This window comes from Balaenoptera acutorostrata, chromosome 4, assembly GCF_949987535.1.
Source record: "Balaenoptera acutorostrata chromosome 4, mBalAcu1.1, whole genome shotgun sequence".
In the NCBI taxonomy this organism is placed as follows: Eukaryota; Metazoa; Chordata; class Mammalia; order Artiodactyla; family Balaenopteridae; genus Balaenoptera; species Balaenoptera acutorostrata.
This window is the reverse complement of record NC_080067.1, coordinates 8005336-8028137: the sequence shown is the minus strand read 5'-3', so window position 1 is coordinate 8028137 and position 22802 is coordinate 8005336. Positions and strand designations below refer to the sequence as shown.

Genomic DNA, 22802 nt, shown 5'->3' with positions numbered 1-22802 from the left:
TTTAGGACCTGCCCTGATGTAAATTTTGTTTCCTTTTTCTTCATGATCATCGCCATCATCACAAGGGCAAGCATTTAATTAAGCACATTCAGTGCATATCACTAAGGGTGTAACTACCATAATCTAATACCTAATTTTTTCCTCACATTATTGCTAATGTACAGGTGAGGAAACCAAGGCTTTAAACAATAACATTACCTGACCAAGGTTATAGCTAGTAAGTCACAGGACTTTTAAGACTGTGTGACCAAAAACACATGCATTCCACCACTAGACTTTATTCTGCTTTCCTTTTAGTCAAGACACGTTTAGTCAAGACTCATTCATGAGTTTGAAATGACTATCCCAGCAAGATGTCACAAGCAAAATTAGAGACTCCTTTGACTGTGGGGATAAAACCTCATTGCCCTCATGGGAGCATTCATGAGAAAGATGAGAGGGAAAGGAAGAGATGGGTCAGAGAGAAGGAAAAGATCTGTGGTTGAATTTTGTGGCCATGTATACACAGGTGAATCCAGTGACACGAGGGAGGAGGGGGTTTCTATACCGATGGCCTGAAGAAAGTAACCAGTACTCCTCCTGCACAGAGGCTGCATGTGGGGCTGGGTATTTAATAATAATAAATTTGGGTATTGTCTGCAATGATGGTCCACGTGCTAATGAAATATTGGTATAAATCGTGTTGGCTGTCCCAGTCACAAGAGGCAGTACCTAAGCAAATTGTCCAAGGTGCCAAGCATGGAAGTATGAAAATAAAATGAACTTGTAGAAGTACAAACATCTTCTAGGTTACTAGTCAGAATATTCTGTTAGAGCCAAGGGAGCCTCCTTGAAACAAAGGAATGCTTAAATTGCCAATGCAAATGTAAACAGAAGTCCAATTAGAGAATGTACTCACTGATTTTAATTTCTGTGATAAGTTCGCCCTGTTGTATCTTTAGCTGGGTGAGCTCACTTTTCTGTTCTACAATACTAGTATACAGATGTTCCTCTGCAATTCCACATGGGTCCATCTTTTGTTAAAAGCACAGAATTTAAAATGCTGTGAAGAAAAAAAACAAAAACAAAAGCAAAACCATGACTATTGAATAAAGAACTAATAGCTTTACCATTAATTAAAATAATCACATCTAGTTGGAAAGATGAGTCTAATAATTCCATTTCCTCAAGAAATTTTGACCCATAAGATTAAAATACAAAAAAAAAAAAAAAAGAAAACCTTCCTAAGTGAACTGATCATTTCACTTTACAGCTATGGCCTCAACTAAATGGGTGAATGGGCCTGTCAGTCACTACAGATTCAAGTTCATTTTTTTGTTACATATATATATATCATTATAACTGTTACAATAAAATTCATATACCAATAAAACAACTATTTATTGAGATGAAGTAATAACCATGACAGCTCATGACATTTAAATAGTATTCTTAGGTCTTTTCAGTTTATTTTTATTACGAATTATTGATAAGCAGGTACAAATGATTGTATCCTCAAAAGAAACTGAGGCACAGAAAAATGAACTGACTTTTTGGAGCAGGGAGGCCATGTCTGGGGCAGAGCAAGAAACACATACTCTTAGAGTGATTCTGTTGAGGGCCATCAGCTTAGCCTTTGCTACCTTGTCTGCCCTGCCCCTTCATTATCCCCTCCTTCATCCTTTCCCATCCTCTCCTTTGCTTCTTCTAAGCCTGTAAGGTTGAAGGAGCCCAGACAGGAATCCTACAGAAGAGTTTGCAAAACTCTCCCTTTCCTTTCCTAAGGCTCTTCAAGGTGAGAGGATCAAATGGTTTGCTGTACTTCCTGCCAGCTGACTTGTGAGAACAAGGAGAGCTGAGGACACTTCTGATCTTCTTCCATCTATGATCCAAAATAGGAAAGAGTTTTATTCTCAAAGATAATATAATTTTGCTGGTTGATCTCCACATAAAGTTCCACTGAGGACCCTGTAACTTTAAAATATCAAGGCCCAATTATGCTAAGTGAAATCAGTCAGACAGAGAAAGACAAATACTGTACGAGATCACTTATATGTGAAATCTAAAAAATACAACAAACTAGTGAATATAACCAAAAAGAAGCAGACTCACAGACACAGAGAACAAACTAGTGGTTATCAGTGGGGAGAGGGAAGGGGGAAGGGCAAGATACAGGCAGGGGAGTAAAAGGTACAAACTACTGGGTATAAAATAAGCTACAGGGAGATGTACAACACAGGGAATATAGCCAATATTTTATAATATCTATAAATGGAGTATAACATGTAAAAACTGTGAATCACTATATCGTACACCTGTAACTTATATAATATTGTATATCAACCATACTTCAAAAAAAATAAAATGATGAGGATACCTGAAAAATGAAATAAATAAATTAAATAAACTATCAAGGCCCAAGACTTTCCAGTAAAATTGAAAATGTCTCATTCCTAAAAACATGCCATCATATGCTATTATAAATGACAGGCTGATTAAAACCTCAATGCAAACCTGATAAAATGCACCTTTTACATAGCTCACCACCAAGAGAGTTTAAAAGACCAAGAGAAGGATTGTGGGCTAACACCAGGAAAGCAGAGAGAGTAAACCTAGCAGAGATCAGAAATGGGGAGATTTTTAACATCTTTTATTGAAATATAGTTGATTTACAATGTTGTGTTAGTTTCAGGTGTACAGTAAAGTGATTGAGATATATATATATATATATATGTATATATATATATACATATATATATATATATATCATTTTTTAACATTCTCTTCCATTATAAGTTTTTACAAGATATTGAATCGAGTTCCCTGTGCTATGTAGGAGGTCGTTGTTGGTTATCTATTTTATATATAGTAGTGTGTATATCTTAATGCCAAACTCCTAATTTATCCCTCTACCCCCCTCCCCTTTGGTAATCTTAAGTTTGTTTTCTATGTCTGTGAGTCTATTTCTGTTTTGTTTTGTTTAAAATTTTTATTGGAGTATAGTTGATTTACAGTGTCGTGTTAGTTTCAGGTGTACAGCAAAGTGAATCATTCTTTTTCAGATTCTTTTCCCATGTAGGTTATTACAGATTATTCAGTAGAGTTCCCTGTGCTATACAGTATGAGAGACTTTGAACACCTGAATAAATAAGAGCAAAATCTGTGAGGTCTTCCGTTTTAAAGGCACTAGGGGATCTGACTTTTTTCAGATGGACCCTGCAGCATGAATGATATGCCTCTCAAGAAGTCTTCACAATCTGTACTCATCTGTATTATCCTCTGATTTAGTCAGAGCCCAAGGGAAATGGCAGCATCAAGAAGAGACTCCCATCCATTGTGGAAGATGAGGAAGAGGAGGAGGACCGGGAGGAGGAGGAGACGGCTTCCCTCTCTCCCATCTACACAAGGGGATCTTCCTCTGCCCGTAGCAAGAAGCCTGGAAGCAGTAAGAGCTATCTTGGCTTAAGCTTGAAGCAGCTGGCCTCGGGAACAGTGTCATTTCACTCACCTGTCAGAGTCTCCAGTTCCAATTCCCCCAAAACCAAGCAGGAAGCCGACGCCCCTAACCATGGTAAAAGAAAAGAGAAGAACTTGAAATTGCAACTTTCAACTTTGAACAATGCTGGACCCCCAGACCTCAGTCCAAGGTGAGAGTTCACAACATAGAATTCTTTCCCAGGTGAAAGTGTCTGCATTTTATTCACACTAGTACCTGGCTAGTAAATTAGTCAGCCTTCTGGGCCTTTCTGCCACGCAGGCTCCTAGCCTTGATGCTTCAGTTTCCCTAAATTTTTGTGCGCCATTTTTGACTCTACGTGGAGGTGTATGCAAGATGAGAATAAACCATTTTAGTCATATTCTCAAAAGGGTCCATTAAATGTTCCAAATCCTTTCTCTTCTCCCTTTATCCATTTAGCTCGACCTATTTTTATAGATGTATATGTCTACATTGTAATTTTATAACTTATAAATTTCTAATGAAAACAAAAGAGATGGAACAAAGTCCGTATTGTTATCCCCTCAATATCTGATCTTACCAAAAGTTTCATGAAGCAATGAGTGGAAATTATGAAGGAAATGAAGTGCTGGTCTTCATTTCCCATAGTATTTGCTTCATTATTGTGGATGACTGAACTCAGTTTTATTTCTGGCCCCTTCAGCAGGTAATATGGGATGGTTCTATTTTTTAATTAAAAAAAAATTCACTTTAGAATCAACTAAAAGTGATTGAAACAGTAAAAAATTCTGACTCAGAAAATGTGAAAAGTGTAGGCTGCAGTGCGTAACAACTCAGTAAAAAATAGACAAGAAAAAAATGTATTGAGTGATTCCTAGTCTCATGTACTCAGCTAGGTAATTTTTCATTTACTATTATATTTAGTCTTTTCAGGAATCCTATAAAGTAGTTTGTATTATCTCTACTATAAAGTTGTAAGAAGTGTTAAGTATTTTGAAGGTTACATATTTTGTCCAAAATATCAGAAATTTGAGTTCTGAAATACAGATTCAAATTCTGTTGTTCTGCTTGTAAGGCAAGAGATGTTTCTGATATACTACATATTTAGTTAGTCATTTGAAGAACACAACTTAACCATTTAGAGAAAATATTAAGGGGAAAATAAGCAAAACAGGGTTAATGAAAAGTAGGTGGATATTAAATGTTCAGGAATTCAGTTGGAGATGGTAATTTGAAAACATCCCTTAACTCTTCTCCTTCCTAAAATTTCTCTAAAATGAAAAATACTAAATTATAAATAGGGAGGAAATGTATCAGAGCTGGAAAAGAAAGTTTCATGTACAACTTATGCTACACTTATGAAAAAACATATTTTACTTTATATCTAGAAAAAGATTTTGAGAACACACCAAGATGTTAACGGTAGTGGTGAATGACAGCTGATTTTTCTTTTCAGATTTTTGCTACCTTTATGTTTACATTTTCTACAATAAGTTCATCTTTTTTTAAAATAATGAGTGTGTTAGATATTATTTACCAAGGAAAGAAGATTAGCTAGAGTCCTAGTAGTCATTTAAATATAATTCTTCAACTCTCACTTCAGAGTTTTCAAAGTTATTTTCTGCGATGCTGTAAACATTACGTTAAAACTCTTTAATTCTGGATAGAGTAGTGAATTAATATAAATTTAGATAAGAGAACTTCTGTAGCTTAAGGTTTTGAATCTGAGAATAAATGAGTCTAAGATCTATAGCATTGCTGTTCAATAGAAATATAGCATGAGCTAAAATCGTGAGCCACATGAGTAATTTTAAATGTTCCATTAACCACATCTTTAAAAAGTAAACACACACACGTGCAATTATTTAATAATAATTTTAATAAGATATTTTATTTGACTCATTATGCCCCAAATACTAGCATTTCAAATGTGAACAATATAAAAAATTGCTAATTAAATAACTTGCCTTTTTTACTAAAATCTTCAAAGTCCAGTGTGTATTTTATACTTACAGCACATCTCTTTTTGCACATTTCAGGTGTTCAATGGCTGGATAAGGCTAACGGCTACCATATTGGATAGCCCAGCTCTAGAGTGTCTAGAATTTAGAAATTTAACACAAGATTTTTCAAGTCTTCTAGGAATACTGGAACCCATGAATATAAATGCACAACTAGCCAATCCTTGTTATTTTAAACAGGATTGTTGATGGAATTGAAGATGGAAACAGTAGTGAGGAAAGCCAGTCTTTTGACTTTGGCTCTGAACGAGTCAGACCGGAGCCCCGAATTTCTCCTCCTCTTGGAGGTAAGCTCTATATTTAGTCTTCTCTCAAGGGGTGATATGTCTTTATAACTTGTAATGTTCAGTATAGGCACTTTTTTGCCTTCCCATTCTCGGGTATTCTCCATGTGATGGAACTTTACCAAAGCCACAAAGTAATTTGACTTGGGTCTGTGCCACCTCCAAGTTATTAAGATAGCATTTGTAATGGTTCCTCCATCCAGGCTCGACACCCTGCAGCTTACCAGCCCAGGTAAATGGTGTGTCAGGAGGACACTCAAATTTCTGCTCTTCATCAGAGGGTAACCATGTTTTCCTATTATAAATGCAGACTAATCCACAGAAACAACATTACCCAAAGGAAATGCTGTGTTGGGTGTAGACTGTAGGAACATTGGTTATACTTAACTAATTTATTGGGTAAGTGGTTATGTACTTGCAGTTTGCCAGGGATAAATATCTTCAGAAGTATGTTAGAATATTGGAAATGATGGGGCACTATATGAAGTACTACCCTTTAGGGATGGTGAATTAATGTAAAGTACCCCCAAACCTAGCCCAGGCTCCTCTCTCTCCCTTTCATTCTTGAGTTCATTGCCCACAAAAGAATTTGTCAGCATGATGAAGGCCAGAAATGACACCATCTAAAAGAAGACGCACCTGTAGTTGATAGAGAATAATGAACATAGGCGATCCCAAACAGTCACTAGATGCAAGGCAGATCCTTGTATCAGGATCTCCTGCTAATTGGTGAATCCTTCCATGGGCAAAGCCAAGCCCAAGAAAGACTTCTGAATGTACAGCTCTGGGGGTATGTCTCCATTTGGTAGAATACCAGTCTTCTATCTCAATCAACAGTTCTTCCCAGCACTCATCTTCTGGGAACATGGAAGAGTAAGACTCCATGGTAGGACGATGGTGCAAGGTGGGAAGGTGAGGAGAGGAATGCAGATGTCAGTCAACAATCATGATTCATCCATGTAATGGACTTATATCTGCTCTGGGCAAGAAGCACAGAAATCATAGTTCTAGTCAACCAGATGTGAGCATTTGCTATGGAAGCTGATGGTGGGTCCCAACAGGAAGTTTTTCTTGTTGGCTCACAGGACGTCATCATGCCATCCACCTAGTATTTCTGGTCCTGCCACCCCCCTTAGCCTCCTCTTCTCCCTTTTCCCAACATCTACCCCAATACTCATCCATTCAAGCAACAAATATTCTTGACTTTACCTCCTAAATATCTCTCAGTTCTGTCTGAGACTTTCTATCCTTCCTTCCACCACCCTTTTCCCTGCCACATTCACTCTTGCCCGGACTGCTTCCAAAGTCTCTTCTCTGTTTTCACACTGTTCTCCATACAGTGTGAATTTTTTTTAAAATACAAATTTATTCTTATTACGCTATTCCTATGCTTAAAATCCTGAGATGGATTCCTACTGCCCTTAGTATGAAATCCACACCTATTGCATAATTGCTTTTTTTTTAATATAAATTTATTTATTTATTTATTTATTATTTTTGGCTGCGTTGGGTCTTCATTGCTGTGCGCGGGCTTTCTCTAGTTGCAGCGAGCGGGGGCTACTTTTCATTGCGGTGCGCGGGCTTCTCATTGCGGTGGCTTCTCTTGTTGCAGAGCACGGGCTCTAAGCGCGCGGGCTTCAGTAGTTGTGGTGCACGGGCTTAGTTGCTCCATGGCATGTGGGGTCTTCCCAGACCAGGGCTCGAACCCGTGTCCCCTGCATTGGCAGGCAGATTCTTAACCACTGCACCACCAGGGAAGCCCCATAATTACTTTTTCAATGTCTCTTTTCCCAGCTAGACTCAAAGCCCCATGAAGGTCAATATATTTTCGTTATTTCTGTCTCATCTAAAGGAGGCTTAGCCTGTTGTAGGCGATCTCTTATCATTCATTGAATGAATAGATTAACTTTACAAAATATCTCAGCAAAAGGAGCTTTTACTACTCTGACACTTTGGATTGTTTTGAGCGACTTTTTTCTCTCACAGACAAATTTTCTACACATAATTGACCAGAATTAGGATATTAGGATAGTCATCATGATATATATACACGACATATATAGATCTAGATATAGATAGCTCCGTATATCAAATCCTTTCCACTCTAGCTAGCAATGACTCATCTGTATTTCTGCTCCTGACAGATATGAATGTATTTGTAAAAGTAAGGTAGAGAAAAAGTGGAGATGAGAGACCCGGGAAATGGGAGAAATTACCTTTTAGAGCAACACTGGAAGAGACAGAAAACCTGCAGTGGGGATGAGCAGCTTTAATAGAGGTGGGAGGAAAATGCTCTCATGGGTACAGGATTCAAAATCTGGAAAGGGAAGAGAGGAGAAAAAGAATATCTCTTTTCTATGGCTTGGACACTGGCTGTAATATATTTTTGGAAAATGGTCAAAGACGAGAACACGTGCCATTTGGGCACATGGTAGGATTGTGTTCAGGAGAGGGGGAGGGTGGCCATGGACACATCCAGTAAGTGTGGCCACAGTCACCACCATGCTGTGTGCCTAGTTCCAAAGAGCCCACCAGGTGTCATCCAGAGGAGAACTAGGGAGACAGAAGCTACAGTGCACCGACATCAGGAAAGGCTGAAGGTAGCTTGGGCTTCCTTCCCTGTTCTAACTGCCTCAGTCCTGAAATACGAGGTTTATTCCTGAAGGACTCATTCTGCGTGTGTGTCACTTTCCAGACCCAGAGATTGGAGCTGCTGTCCTCTTCATCAAAGCAGAGGAGACCAAGCAGCAGATAAACAAACTCAACAGCGAGGTATGGAGCTTTGCCTTTCTCTGGTCATGCTGGAGTGGTAAGAGGGGGAAGAAATCCTAGTCACCAGCAGAAGTGGTATAATATAGTCACGATGAATACACACTCTGGTGTCTGGTGACAAATATGGATGAATTCCCACTCAGCCTCATGTGAGTATTAGTCACCTACCTTCTCTCAAGCTCTATTTCCCCGTGTGTAACAAAGAGATAGCAGTCATCCCTACCTTATGGCCCACTTGTGAAATTAAATGAAATAACCTAGGTAAATTATTTAACCTACAGGAAGCACTAACTAAATGATAATTATTATAATTGGTGTCATAAATGTATTGATACTTGGTTTAATTGGTGCTTTTTCACTTTTTTCATGTACTTTAATTTTTAGTGAGTTAAAGCAAGATCATTTGTCCACAGATGAATCAAAAGTAATGAATCAGAGTAATCAAATGGCCTGAAACTCTATTCTTTTCTCTGGCCTGTATTTGCTGTGTAACTTTGAGCACTTTAGCGCTTTAGATCTTACCATCTCTCCGTGTAAAATAAGGTAATTTCTTTAAAAACTTTATTGAGGTATATTGTACGTATCATAAAATTCACCCATTTCAAGTGTACAGTTTAGTGATTTTTACTATCTTTATTGAGTGGTTCAACCATCCCCACCTGAGTTTTAGAGTATTTTTCCTCCTAAAAAGACCTCTCAGACCCATTTATGATTAATCTCTGTTCCCACATCCAGCCCTAGGCAACCACTTATCTACTTTCTGTTTCTATAAATTTGTCTTTTCTGGATGTCTCATATAAATAGAGAAGGTAATTTCTGAATCACTCTCTTAATTTGGGTGTCCCCCTAAAATTAAATTTAAAAAAAAAAGAAATAGATTTTGAGACAATGATTTGGATGCAGATAGTTTCTTTGGGAGGTGATCCAGGAAGCAAGATGAAGGAGTAGAGGAATAAGACAGGAAAGAAAGGAAAACAAGTAAATAAGTGTGTGTTAATGAGATCATTAACTCTGTAGGCAATTGGGGCTCGACCCTGCTGGGGGGGCACTGAGAGACTGTGTAGGGAAACTCAGAATTGATCTTCCATGAGACAAGTAAAAGGAGTTGAGGGTGGCTCCTGAGAGGTTACCTTCAGGCTTAGCTGCAGAAGACACTAGAAAGATCCTTCAGACAGGAATATGCAGGAAGACCCAGCTGTCTGTGGTGACCATCTGGGTAGACCTAGGCCAAGTTCAGTGAGCAGACACAAACAGGGTAACAGGGCTGAAGTTTTAGATTCTCTGATGAGGTCTTGAGGGAAAATGTAACCAACTGATGATATTGATGAGATCTGAAAAAAATGAAATTCACATAATCATAATTGGTTTCCAGTTACCTGTAATAATGGAAAACTGGGCAGCTTGTCATAAAGTCTATAGGGTTTTTTGTTAATAATTTATTTATTTCATTTATTTTATTTTTGGCTGCGCTGGGTCTTCGTTGCTGCGTGCGGGCTTTCTCTACTTGCTGCGAGCAGGGGCTACTCTTCATTGAGGTGCGTGGGCTTCTCATCGTGGTGGCTTCTCTTGTTGCAGAGCACGGGCTCTAGGCGCACGGCCTTCAGTAGTTGTGGTTCGTGGGCTCCAGAGCACAGGCTCAGTAGTTGTGGCACACGGGCTTAGCTGCTCCGCGGCCTGTGGGATCTTCCTGAACCAGGGCTCAAACCCGTGTCCTCTGCATTGGCAGGCGGATTCTTAACCACTGCACCACCAGGGAAGCCCAAGTCTATAGGTTTTTGTTCAACGTGTGTTCCATCAGCTTAGTGAAGATTTGTGCTTTACTGCCCTCTCTCCTTCGGAGTCTACACTTTCTGGGAGTGAGATTGTTGCCAACAAGAAGTAAGAGAGCCAAAGGGCAGACTAACAAAATAGGAAAAGAAAAACTAACTGGATTGAAACTGCTTAAATCACGAGGGCTTGGCCATATGTGAGATCACCCAAATAATCTCATTAAAAATACACCAAAAAAAAAAAAATACACAGTAGAACAAAAACAAAACAAACTAAACACTCTTTTGGACACCTGGACATCAACTTTTGTGTGTGTGTGGTTTAAGAGTGCTTTATTATTGTGGGGTTTTTTGTTGTTGGGTTTTTTTTTTGGATAGCAACTTTTTATTAAACAATTTTCTTTAAGATATTGTTCTCAGATAAAATCACACATTAATACCATTTGAATTATCAATATTTTCCCTCACATTTGAGTTTATTTAATGGTTTTAGGAACTGACTGACCAATATCTTAGCTCAAACACAGAAGTTAGAAATTAGTCTGGGGAAAAAAATGTGTTGGTGTCTTCAATGTTCACCTTCCCTAAGTTCAGGTTTTTCCTCTATTAAATGGTAATGATAAAATCTGTCATAGAGGAGTGTGGTAAGGACTTAATACCATATGTAAAGCACCAAACATGGTGGTCAAATGCTCATTCTCTCCTCATACAAGGTCATGCTTCTAGTCAACAAATGTGACTCTCAAGTTAGTCCCGCTGCTACCCAACAGTGCCCCATGCAGAGTAATAGGAGAGAGAATTAGTCAATGCATATGGAATAAAATGAAAATGAATGGACTTAAGGGAAACATATTTGTTCATGAAAATGAGACTGCTTTCACCTGAGAGTTCCTTTTGCTATGAAGACGTTCACTATAAAGTTAGAATAGGGACTTCCCTGGTGGCACAGTGGTTAAGAATCTCCCTGCCAGTGCAGGGGACATGGATTTGAGCCCCGGTCCGGGAAGATCCCACATGCCACTGAGCAACTAAGCCCGTGTGCCACAACTACTGAGCCTGCCTGCAACAATTACTGAAGCCTGTGCACCTAGAGCTCATGCTCCGCAACAAGAGAAGCCACTGCAATGAGAAGCCCACGCACCGCAAGGAAGAGTAGCCCCTGCTCGCCGCAGCTAAAGAAAGCCACGCACAGCAATGAAGACCCAATAAATAATAAATTTATTTTTTAAAATTACAATAAAAAATGATAGGGTAAAACATTTACATTTCAGTGCATCTTATTTTAACTAAATAGTTTGATGTAAAAGTGTCACCGATTTACTGTAAAGAACACTTATTCTGTAACACTTAAGTTGATTGAAGGGCAAGGAGACCCAGTATGCCAGTTAACAATGCTTAACCATTATTTGACATTACACTAAACGTTTAAGTGGTAAAATGATGATAAAACTAGGCAGAAAACAAGCTGCCAAACTTAACAGAAAGGTAATCACAGGCAAATCTTCAATTTCAAAGTGAGAAAATGCGGTGGCTTGTTAAATCATCCTTAGCAGAGTGCACTTTGGCTGGAGTGCTCTAATTGCCACTTGTTAGCATTTAATTTTGTAGGTACATAAAGGAGCCACTCAATATTAGGCCATTTTATTCCAACTTGAGTCTTAACTATATTGAGAATGAAAATGTTTCATGTATATAATACATGCCTAAACAAAAAAATAAATGAGTTTTGTAGAAACAACTTATATTGACTTTTTTTGACAGAGAAGTCTGGCTTCTCATACTATTTATTAACTCCATTTTTAAAACTACTTTATTGAGGTATAATTAACGTGTCATAGAATTCATCCTTTTATTTTATTTTTTTTTTTTAATGCTATTCTTGTCTGCTTACATTCTTTTTTATGTATGTATGTATGGCTGTGTTGGATCTTCGTTTCTGTGCGAGGGCTTTCTCCAGTTGTGGCAAGCGGGGGCCACTCTTCATCGCGGTGCGCGGGTCATCCTTTTAAAGTGTACAACTTAGGACTTCCCTGGTGGTCCAGCGGTTACGACTCTGTGCTTGTACGGCAGGGGGCGCGGGTTCGATCCCTGGTCAGGGAACTAAGATCCCGCAAGCCAGACAGCGCGGCCAAAATAAATAAATAAATTAATTAATTAATTAATTAAAGTGTACACTTGAGGGCTTCTAGTATATTCCTAGACTTATGCATGCATCACCATAATAAATTTTAGAACATTTTGTTACCCCCACAAAGAAGCTTTGCACCACACAGCCATCACCCCTAACGCCAGTGGCTCCCCATCCTCAGCCCCAGGCAACCACTAAGCTACACTCTGTGCCTGTAGATTCGCCCACTCAGGCCATTTTATATAAATGGAATCATACAGTATGGTCCTTTGTGACTGGCTTTTTTCACTTAGTGTAATGTTTTCGAGGTTTTCATCTCACATTGTTGCATACCAGTACTTTATTCCTTTTTACTGCCAAGTAATATTTCATTATATAGATATAGCACATTTTGTTTATTCATTTATCACTTGATGGGCATTTGTGTTGTAACCACTTTTTGGCTAATATAGACAATGCTACTATGAACTTTCATAAAACATTCACGCAAGATTTTGTGTGCACATGTTTTAATTTCTCCTGAGTAAAGAAGAATGGCTGGTAACCCTATGTGTAAACATTTGAGGAACTTCCAGGCTGTTTCCCAAAACAGCAGAGGAATTTTACATTTAGCAGCATATGAAGGTTCCAACCTCTCCACTTCCTCACCAACAATTTTTATTTGTTATTATCTGATTTTTTTTATTATAACCGTTCTTGTGTGCATGAAGTGGTATCTCATGTGGTTTCCATTTGCATTTCCCTGATAGCTAATAATTTGAGCATCTTTTCATGTGTTATTGGCCATTTGTATGTCTTTGGAGAACTGTCAATTTAGATCTTCTATCCATTTTAAAATTGGGTTGTCTGTTTATTACTGAGTTGTGAGTGTTCTTTATATATTCTAGATAACAAGTTATGATGGATGTACAGTTTTCTTCTCACATTCTTTAAGTTGCCTTTTAATTTTCTTAATGTTTTTCTATAAAGCGCAATTTGGTGATATCCAATTTATCTCTTTTTTCTTTTGTTCTTTGTGATTTTTGAGGTCACATCTAAGAAACCATTGCCTATCCCAAGGTCATTAAGGTTTATTCCTCTGTCTTCTTCTAAGAGTTTTATAGTGTGAGCTCTTACATTTAGGTCTTTGGTCTATTTTGAGTTAATTTTTGTATATGAGTGATGTATGGGTCCAATTTTATTTCATTTTTTTGTGTGGATGTCTAGTGATCACACCACCATTTATTAAAAACGCTATGTTTTCCCCACTGAATTGTCTTTGTACTCTTGTGACACTCAACTTGCCATTGATATGAGGGTTTATTTCTGGACTCTCAATTCTATTCTATTGCTCTATGTGTCTATCCATATCTTTTTAAATTTCTTTCAACAATATTTTGTAGTTTTCAGTGTACAAGTCTTGCACCTCCTTGGTTAAATGTAGTCCTAAGAGTTCTAATATTTTTTTGATCATCTTTATTGGAGTATAATTACTTTACAATGGTGTGTTATTTTCTGCTGTACAACAAAGTGAATCAGCTATACATATACATATATCCCCATATCTCCTCCCTCTTGCATCTCCCTCCCACCCTCCCTATCCCACCCTTCTAGGTGGTCACAAAGCACCAAGCTGATCTCCCTGTGCTATGTGGCTGCTTCCCACTAGCTATCTATTTTACATTTGGTAGTGTATATATGTCTGTGCCACTCTCTCACTTCATCCCAGCTTACTCTTCCCCCTACCCGTGTCCTCAAGTCCATTCCCTACATCTGCGTCTTTATTCCTGTCCTGCCTCTAGGTTCTTCAGAATCCTTTTTTTAGATTCCATATATATGTGTTAGCATACAGTATTTGTTTTTCTCTTTCTGACTTACTTCACTCTGTATGACAGTCTCTAGGTCCATCCACCTCACTACAAATAACTCCATTTCGTTTCTTTTTATGGCTGAGTAATATTCCATTGTATATATGTGCCACATCTTCTTTATCCATTCATCTGTCGATGGACACTTAGGTTGCTTCCATGTCCTGGCTATTGTAAATAGAGCTGCAATGAACATTGTGGTACATGACTCTTTTTGAGTTATGGTTTTCTCAGGGTGTATGCCCAGTAGTGGGATTGCTGGGTCATATGGTAGTTCTGTTTTTAGTTTTTTAAGGGAGTTCTAATATTTTTGATGCTATTGTAAATGAAATTGTTTTCTTAATTTATTTTTGGATTGTTCACTTATAGTGTACAGAAATACACCTGATTCTTGCTTGCTCATCTTGTATCCTGCAACTTTACCAAACATTTTAAATAGTTCTAATAATTTGGAGGTGGGTTTTTTGGAGATTTTTTATATTAGATCATGCCATCTAGAAATAGAGATAGTTTTATTTCTCCCTTTCCAATTTAAATGCCTTTTGTTACCTTTTCTTCCCTAATTGCCTTGGCTAGAACTTCCAGTACTTCACTGAATAGAATTGTAAAGAAATATCCCTCTCTTGTGCCTCCCCTTGGGAAGGAAATCTTTGTCTTTCACCATTGAATATGATGTTAACTGTGGGTATTTCATAAATTCCCTTTTTCATGTTGAGAGAGTACCCTTGTATCCCTGATTTGTTGAGTGTTTTTATCACAAGGGGATGTTAAATTTTGTCAAATGCTTTTTCTTGCACCTATTGAGATGACAATGTGTTTGTTTTTTGTCCTTTATTCTACCAATATGGTATATTATGTTAATTAATGATTTGGGGATGGCAAACTAAACTTGCATTCCTAAAATAAGTCCCCCTGGTCATGGTGTAGAATCCCTTTTAAGTATTGCTGGATTCAATTTGGTAGTATTTTTTTGAGGATTTTTGCCATCTATATTCATAAATTACTGGTCCACAGTTTTCTTTTTCTTGTGATATCTTTGTCTGGTTTTTGTGTCAGAGTAATATTGGTCTCATAAAATGAGTTGGGAAGTGTTCCCTCCTCTTCTGTGTTTTTAAATAGTTTGTGAAGAATTGCTATTAATGCTCACTTAAAGGTCTGGTGAAGTCATCTGGTCCTGGGCTTTTCTTTGTGTTAAGTTTTTTGATTGCTAATTTAATCACTTTAATTTTATAGGTCTATTTAGATATTCTATTTCTTCTTGAGTCAGTTTTGGTAGTTTATGTCTTTGTAGAAATTTGTCAAATTCATCTGTTATCCTACTTGTTGGCCTATAGCGTTCAAAGTATTTCCTTATGATTCCTTTCATTTCTGTAATGTTGGTAGTAATGTCTCCTCTTTCATTCCTGATTTTAGTAATTTGAGTCATCTTTTTATTTAGGTGAAGCTTTGTCAATTTTGTTGATATTTTCAAAAAACCAACTTTTGGTTTTGATCATTTTTCTTCATGTCTATTCTCTATTTTCATTGTTTTCTGCTCTAATCCTTATTATTTCCTTCTTCCTGCTGCCTTTGAATTTAGTTCACTTTTCTTTTTCCAGTGCCTTAAGGTGAAGTTGATTTTATATCTTTCTTCTTTTTTGATAGGCATTACCATAAATTTCTCCCTAAGCACTGCTTTAACTACATCCCATAAACTTGAGTATGTTGTGTTTTCATTTTCATTTATCTCAAATTATTTTTTAATTTCTCCTGTGATTTCTTATTTGACCTATTGGTTATTTAGTAATGTGTGATTTAATGTCCACATACTTGAGAATTTTCCAATTTTCTTTATTACTAATTTTTAATTTCATTCCATTATAATTGAAGAACACACTTTGTATGATTTTAATCCTGTTATGTTTATTTAGGTTTACTTAATGGCATAGCATATGGTCTTACCTGGAGAATGTTCTGTGTGTGCTTGAGAAGACTGTGTATTCTACTGTTGTTGGGTGAATATTCTATAGATGTCTGTTATGTCTATAGGTCTGTGATGTTCAAGTTTTCTATTTCCTTGTTGATCTGCCCAGTTGTTCTATTTATTATTAAAAATGAGATATTGCAGTCTCTAACTACTATTACTGATTGTGTATTTCCCCCTTCAATTTTGACTTTTTTTGCTTCATGTATTTAGGGCTCTGTTGTTATATACATACATATATATATATATATATATATATATATATATATATATATATATATATAATTGTTATCATTTCCTGTAAAGTTGACCACCTGTTTTGCCAAATGTTTCTTCTTTATCTCTAGTAAAATTTTTAAGTCTATTTTGTCTGATATTAGTATAGCTTTTCCAGCTTTCTTATGGTTGCTATTTGCATGATATCTTTTTTCATCCTTCTTCTTTCAACCTACTTGTATATTTGACTCTAATGTGTGTCTTCTGTTGACAGCTTATAGATAAGTCTTGATTTTTTTAATTCAATCTATCAATATTTGCCTTTTGATAAGATGGCTTAATTCATTCATATTTAATATTATTGATATAGTTTGATTTACGTCTTCTATTTTACTTTTTATTTTCTATTTATCTCCTGTTTGCTTGTTTTCACTTACTAATTGTGGGCTTCTTACATTATCAAATATTCTTTTTTAAGATAAGTTCAAAACACTTATGATGGTTACTTAATAAAACAGGATTACATAGACCAAGGGGTAGACGTTCCTCACTTACTTTATATAATTCCAAAAACATATATAATACTTGAACATTTTTGTTCTTTTTCAGATGATTTAAAATAAAACTTAGAGAACAATTCCTCTGTGGTTAAATACATCTGGTATATTTTACTTAAAATTAACTCATATTCTTAGAGATGCACATTAGTCATTAGCATACTAAGACTCTATGAATTCTTGCAGTAAAGAAACTAAATTAAGTTATTTTTAGCCTGCACCAGCCAAATGCATTTGCTTATGGATCACTTTAATGACAAAATAACTATGAACATTTTTTCTCCGATTAGCATACCTTGGAATAATATGAAAAGCACTGAACTAAGGAAGAAGCCTCTTTCAGATGTTATCCAAAATTCTCATCTTCTTTTTTTACTTTATCCTATTCTGAGTTTGGTTTCGCCCCATTTTATATACTAGGATGTATTCACGTTCTTATTTTGGGTCTGTTTTTCATGTTCCCAGAACATTCTTGATTTTTGTTTTTGCACCTGCTTAAAGTTCACTTCAAGTACAGTCTTTACCAATTGATTTCTATAAAGGTTTGTACTTCTCATATGTTGCCCAAAACATATATGTGGATATACACATATATTAACAGAAAGTGAGTGAGAGAGATTTATTGTAAGGAATTGGGTCATGCAATTAGGAAGCTGAGGAGTCACAGATCTGCAGTTGGCAAACTGGAGACCCAGGAGAGCTGATGATGTAGTTCCAGGTCCAATCCAAAGGTCTGAAAACCAATAGTATAAGTCTGTAAGTCCTGGTCCAAAAGTCAGCAGGCTCGAGACCTGAGAAGAGCCTGTGTTTCAGTTTGAGTCTGAAGGCAGGAGGAGACTGACGTACCAGATCAATGGTGAGGCAGGTGGAGTTCCCTCTTAGACTTTTTGTTCTATTCAGGTCTTCAGTTGATTGAAGGAGGCCCACATACATTAGGGACAATCTGCTTTACTCAGTGTACCGGTTCAAATGTTAATCTCATCCAGAAACAGCTTCACAGACACAGCCAGAACAATGTTTGACCAAATGTCTGGGCACCCCATGGCCCAGTCATGTTGATAAATAAAAACTGTCACATCCCCAAAATACCTTCTGTTTGTCAGACCAGTGGCTTTATTTCCAGTTTAAATCATTGGCCTGTTTCAATGTTCAAGCTGCTTTGGTGGGAATAATCCTTTTCCTTCTAATTTTTAAAAAAATATTCCCCTATGGCCAAGATGTTGTGGTTCTTTTTATGAGACAAAATTAAACATTTTCTCAAACTCCAGAATTTAGAAAGTGACTTTAACCTTTTATAACTTCATATATTGTAAGTTATACATATATGTGAGCAGAACCAAAATTTGGGGAAGATCAGCTCTATTCTTGACACCACTACTTTGCTGGGAATCTCACTGAGTGATCTGGAGCCCTTTGTTTCACTGACACATTAGCACACTGTTAAGAGATTTGAGAAATCTACACATATCAACTTGGCCTCTAGCATGTTAGAGTCCAAGTTCTTGTTGCTATGGAGACTGACAGAAAAGCATCTTCTTTTCCAACACGATTGTGTTTACATCACATTTCATAATTGGATCATAGATCATGTTCTTTAAAAATAGCTATTCCAGTTATCTCCCTAGATTCACTATTTTCCTAAGGCTTTAAAGCATCATTTTATAATAGTCACTAAGACTATACGTCCAATTTCAAATTGTGTTTTGTAACATCGACATCCTTTAACTTCTTTTAATATCTTTTAACTTTCTCATTTTCAACTTCCTCAAAAAAGTCTAGTAACTTTCTCTGAAATATTGAAGAGTCCCATTATTCTCAGATAGGCATTGTTACAGGGTAAAGTATACTGAGGTAAAAAACAAACTCCAAATCACATTGGTTCAAATTTATTTCTTGTTCAAGCAAACGCCTAATATTAGTTAGCTCGAGGGGGCACCACTACCTGGAATGTCATTGACTAGCTATGCTCCATTTGAAGAGCAGAGAGCAGGCAATTGTTTTGGCTCAAAAGATATACACATCATTTCTGTTTACATTTCATTAACTAGAACTAATTCCACTGATACAATTAATTTCAAGAGATAAAAAAGTATAATTTTCTGTGTACTCCAGAAGTAACAGAAAACTAGATACTGGTAAGCACTAGTAATATCTACCACAGCACACAAACATTAATAGGAAAATTTTGTGTCCTCTTTCCTTTGCTTAAGATTGAATGCCAATATATCCCCAATTAAATGTGTCATACAATAACCAAGCAAACACATACAGGTAATGAAATGTTTTCTGCTGAAAAACAGAGAGAATCTCAGTTGTTTTCTAGGTTATATTTGAGAAACCTCCCAGATAAGTTTTAAATTTGTGTCACTAGATCAGTGAAGGCTCTTTCAGTCAAATAAATAGAATAGTAATAACAGGTTGTTCTTTAATTAAGAGTTGCTTTACTTAGATAAACAACAAGGACCTACTATACAACACAGGGAACTCAATTCAGTATCTTGTAATAACCTATAATGGAAAAGAATCTGAAAAAGAATATATAAATATATATGTATGTATAACTGAATCACTTTGCTGTACACCTGAGACTAACACAACATTGCAAATCAACTATATTTCAATTTAAAAAAAGAGTTGCTTTACTACTTTCCTAAATGGCTATGAAAACTCAGGGTTCTATCAGAAATTCACACAAGGAAACCTACATGAGTAATACCCTATGGTAAAGTTATTCTTTAGTCCTCTGAATTGGTGTTATCATTATATCTTTTCATCGACAGTTGATTCAACTGAAACACACTGATAGAATTGCCAGACCATCCCAATATCTGACTGTACAGTCTCTTTTCTTCCTCTTCATGATCATAAATAGTATTTGACCATCATTTCTCAAAAGCAAGACATAAGCAAAGGCTGTATACTTCACTTTTTGACATAGAAAAACAAAGTCCATTTAAACTGCTGGCAAAACCATTATGCTTTTTCATTTTAATACATATGTATTGTTGATATTAGTCTTGCATTTTGTGGACACAGGTTTCTAAACTGGAATATATCCAACTAATTAATGATTTGTAGGACATTTTTTGATTATTTTCCGGTTCTCAAGCCTCTATGCATAGGCAGATTTGTAGCTCTCACGAGAGTTTTACTGATAATAAATAAGTAGATTAATTAAAATAAACCCTCAAGAATAGTGAGGCTCTCTCAAAAGAAAAAAAAAAATACGCCACTCAAAAGCTTGTCCTGTGAGGTGTAGATTTTAAATGTATGTAACTTTTGGAGATCAACGATTTCTGTCTTCTTTGCCTGGAAGTACTTATATATGGGCCTCTCCTCATCTTTGAATAGAGGGACTAAATGGATATGACAGTTATGTGTCCAAGTGAGACCAATGCCACATTCCAAATGAGCAATTTGCGATAAGTTGAATAAAAGGAGTATTTACAGGAGTTAGTAGAGTGTAGGGAAACCACAAAGGATGGAACAGCCCCTCCCACTCTGGGGCAATGTCAGCAGAAGTTCACTACCACTCTTAGGTCCTCAGGGCCAGAGTAGAGAATGATTACAGAATCTTGAGTCAGAGAAAGCTGGATGGGGAAAGCCATGTGACAGGAGCCATGATCTTTCGTTGGTACTTTCTGTGACCTGCCCACCTCAACCCTGCAGGGAAGCAGCCAGAGAAACACATGCCCTGACCTCCCTCTCCTGCCTCCCTCTGATTTGATGGTGTTCTTCAATGGCCAAACCCAGCCAGAAGCCAAAGAGCCAATGAGCCTATTGATGGAGATCATACAAGCCAGCCTCCAAGGGGCAGAGTTGGTTGGAAAGTGGATCTATTTTAGAGATACAAATGGAAATATTTAGTAAAATGAGTTACTATGTATACAAACAAGTATAGGATAATTCAAAGGAAATTAAACCATTGGTTATTAATTATTCATTCCTAGAAATTAGCCAGTTGCTGGTAGCTAGTTATTAACTGCCCACTAACTGATAGTTTCAGAATTACTGGCTATTTTTTAAAAACGGACAAGGGTAATCAACCCCATACCTCCTAAAAGTTTGTAATTTGATGCAAACTTTCAAAAACATTTAGCTCTGCCATTTTTCATTTCATCAATAGGAAAATTAAGTTCAATAATTAATCCAATCCAACAACTATGAATGACATTGGAATTTTTTTTTAGGATCCTAGAGTTGGAAAGGTTGGCAGAAGCCTTTTGCTTTCCTATCCTCTCCCTGCTAACATGAATTTCCCCTTTTTTAAAAATGAGAACACCACAGATCTTTCAAAAGGGCTCCAATTCCTTTAACATTCATTCTAACTCCAATCTCCTGTGAATCTCCTTGACTCTTCCACGATGAATCCCAATTCCTAAGTCCCTTTTCTGCACTTCAACACCTGCTTTCCAACCTTGCCATTCAGTATTTGGTTTTATAAAGTTTTATATTATTTTCATGTGCACATTTCTTCCTTCCGCAAATAGAGCACACGACTCCTAAAAACTTGGATTACATCACCAAAAAAATTCTGTGAATTGCCTCAAAATTATTCTTATTATTTTTAAAGTATTCAGACTTTACTGAAGTGCAATAGAGAGTGCTCCGTATCTCAAGTAACTCAATGTTCAGAACTAGAAAATAAATAAACATGAACTTGGGGAGGCTTGGATTTTTTTCAATCTTCTTATTAGAGAACAATAAGGCACCTAGAGAAATGAGGACCAACACTTTCCATTCACTTGTGCACAATTAGAAATGAACACAATATACATAAATCAATACTCAATTAGTCTTTATATGTAAATCAGTTGATTTATATATAAATCAATACTAAATTAGTCAAATTTCCTTTTTGTGCTAATATGACCACAGGATAGGATAGGATTTGAAATAATCAATTGTTAAAAATAAGGGGTAAAAGAATTGTCCTGAAACAAATAATTATGCAACTTTACCTTCATACTGTTACAGTTTCATAATGTGGTAGAAACATGAAATCTGAGAATTGAGAGCTATCTTAGAGGACACCTACTCTGACTTTCACCCAATGTGAGAATTTTCTTTCTGAGGTTACTGGCAAGAAATTATTTTACCTGAATATTTTCTGTAGTAAGAATCTCACCATGATCCAGAGAAATCTATTGCAATGCTTCCCAGACCCTGTTGTGCTTTCAAATTCTCTGGGAATATATTTTATACATGATTATAAATATGTGTAATAAATTAATATATAAAATAATGAATAAATATTTTTAAAATAACCTTTCCTGTAGCCCATCATGGACTGACTCTCAGAACCCCTAGAATTGGCACTGGGCATATCTATTTTTAAAAATTCTCCAAATGTTCCTAATGACAGCAAACCATGCAAACAGTGGCCGACTTCATTTCTCAATTGCTTTAGCTATTAGAAACCTCTTCACTATATTTAGCTGATATAACTCTGTAAAACCTGTTATTCATTTTTCCTACTTCTTTTGCTCTTGATTAGAACAGAAAAAGCCACCTAACTGTTCTTTTTTAATGAAATACTTTAAATTTTGAAGGTAGCTAATCTCTCTCTTCCTCCCCACTCTGTAGCATATTTTCTCCTTCTGTAAATGTTCTCTCTTCCTTGAAACTTTACTCAAGTGATGTGAGATCCAGACTCTTCATCATCACAATCAACTTCTTTTGCCTCTGCCCCCCCTCTTAACCCAGTTTCTCAAAGACAATGACAAATGACCCCAGTGTCCTACAGATGATACTTCCAGAACAGAGGTTGTCCATCATAATGTTTCAGCTTATAAAAGCACCTCAAGGT

At 36.6% G+C, this 22802-nt stretch overlaps 1 protein-coding gene across 1 annotated transcript in view; it reads left to right on the top strand.

The window, feature by feature from the left end:
• Window positions 1–22802, top strand: part of KCNH8 (potassium voltage-gated channel subfamily H member 8) — a 276697-nt gene that overhangs the window by 238359 nt on the left and 15536 nt on the right. The window contains exons 14-16 of the mRNA XM_057545662.1: window positions 3268–3626; window positions 5638–5744; window positions 8437–8513. Coding sequence (XP_057401645.1) covers window positions 3268–3626; window positions 5638–5744; window positions 8437–8513 — 543 coding nt within the window. The remainder of the gene's footprint in view (window positions 1–3267; window positions 3627–5637; window positions 5745–8436; window positions 8514–22802) is intronic.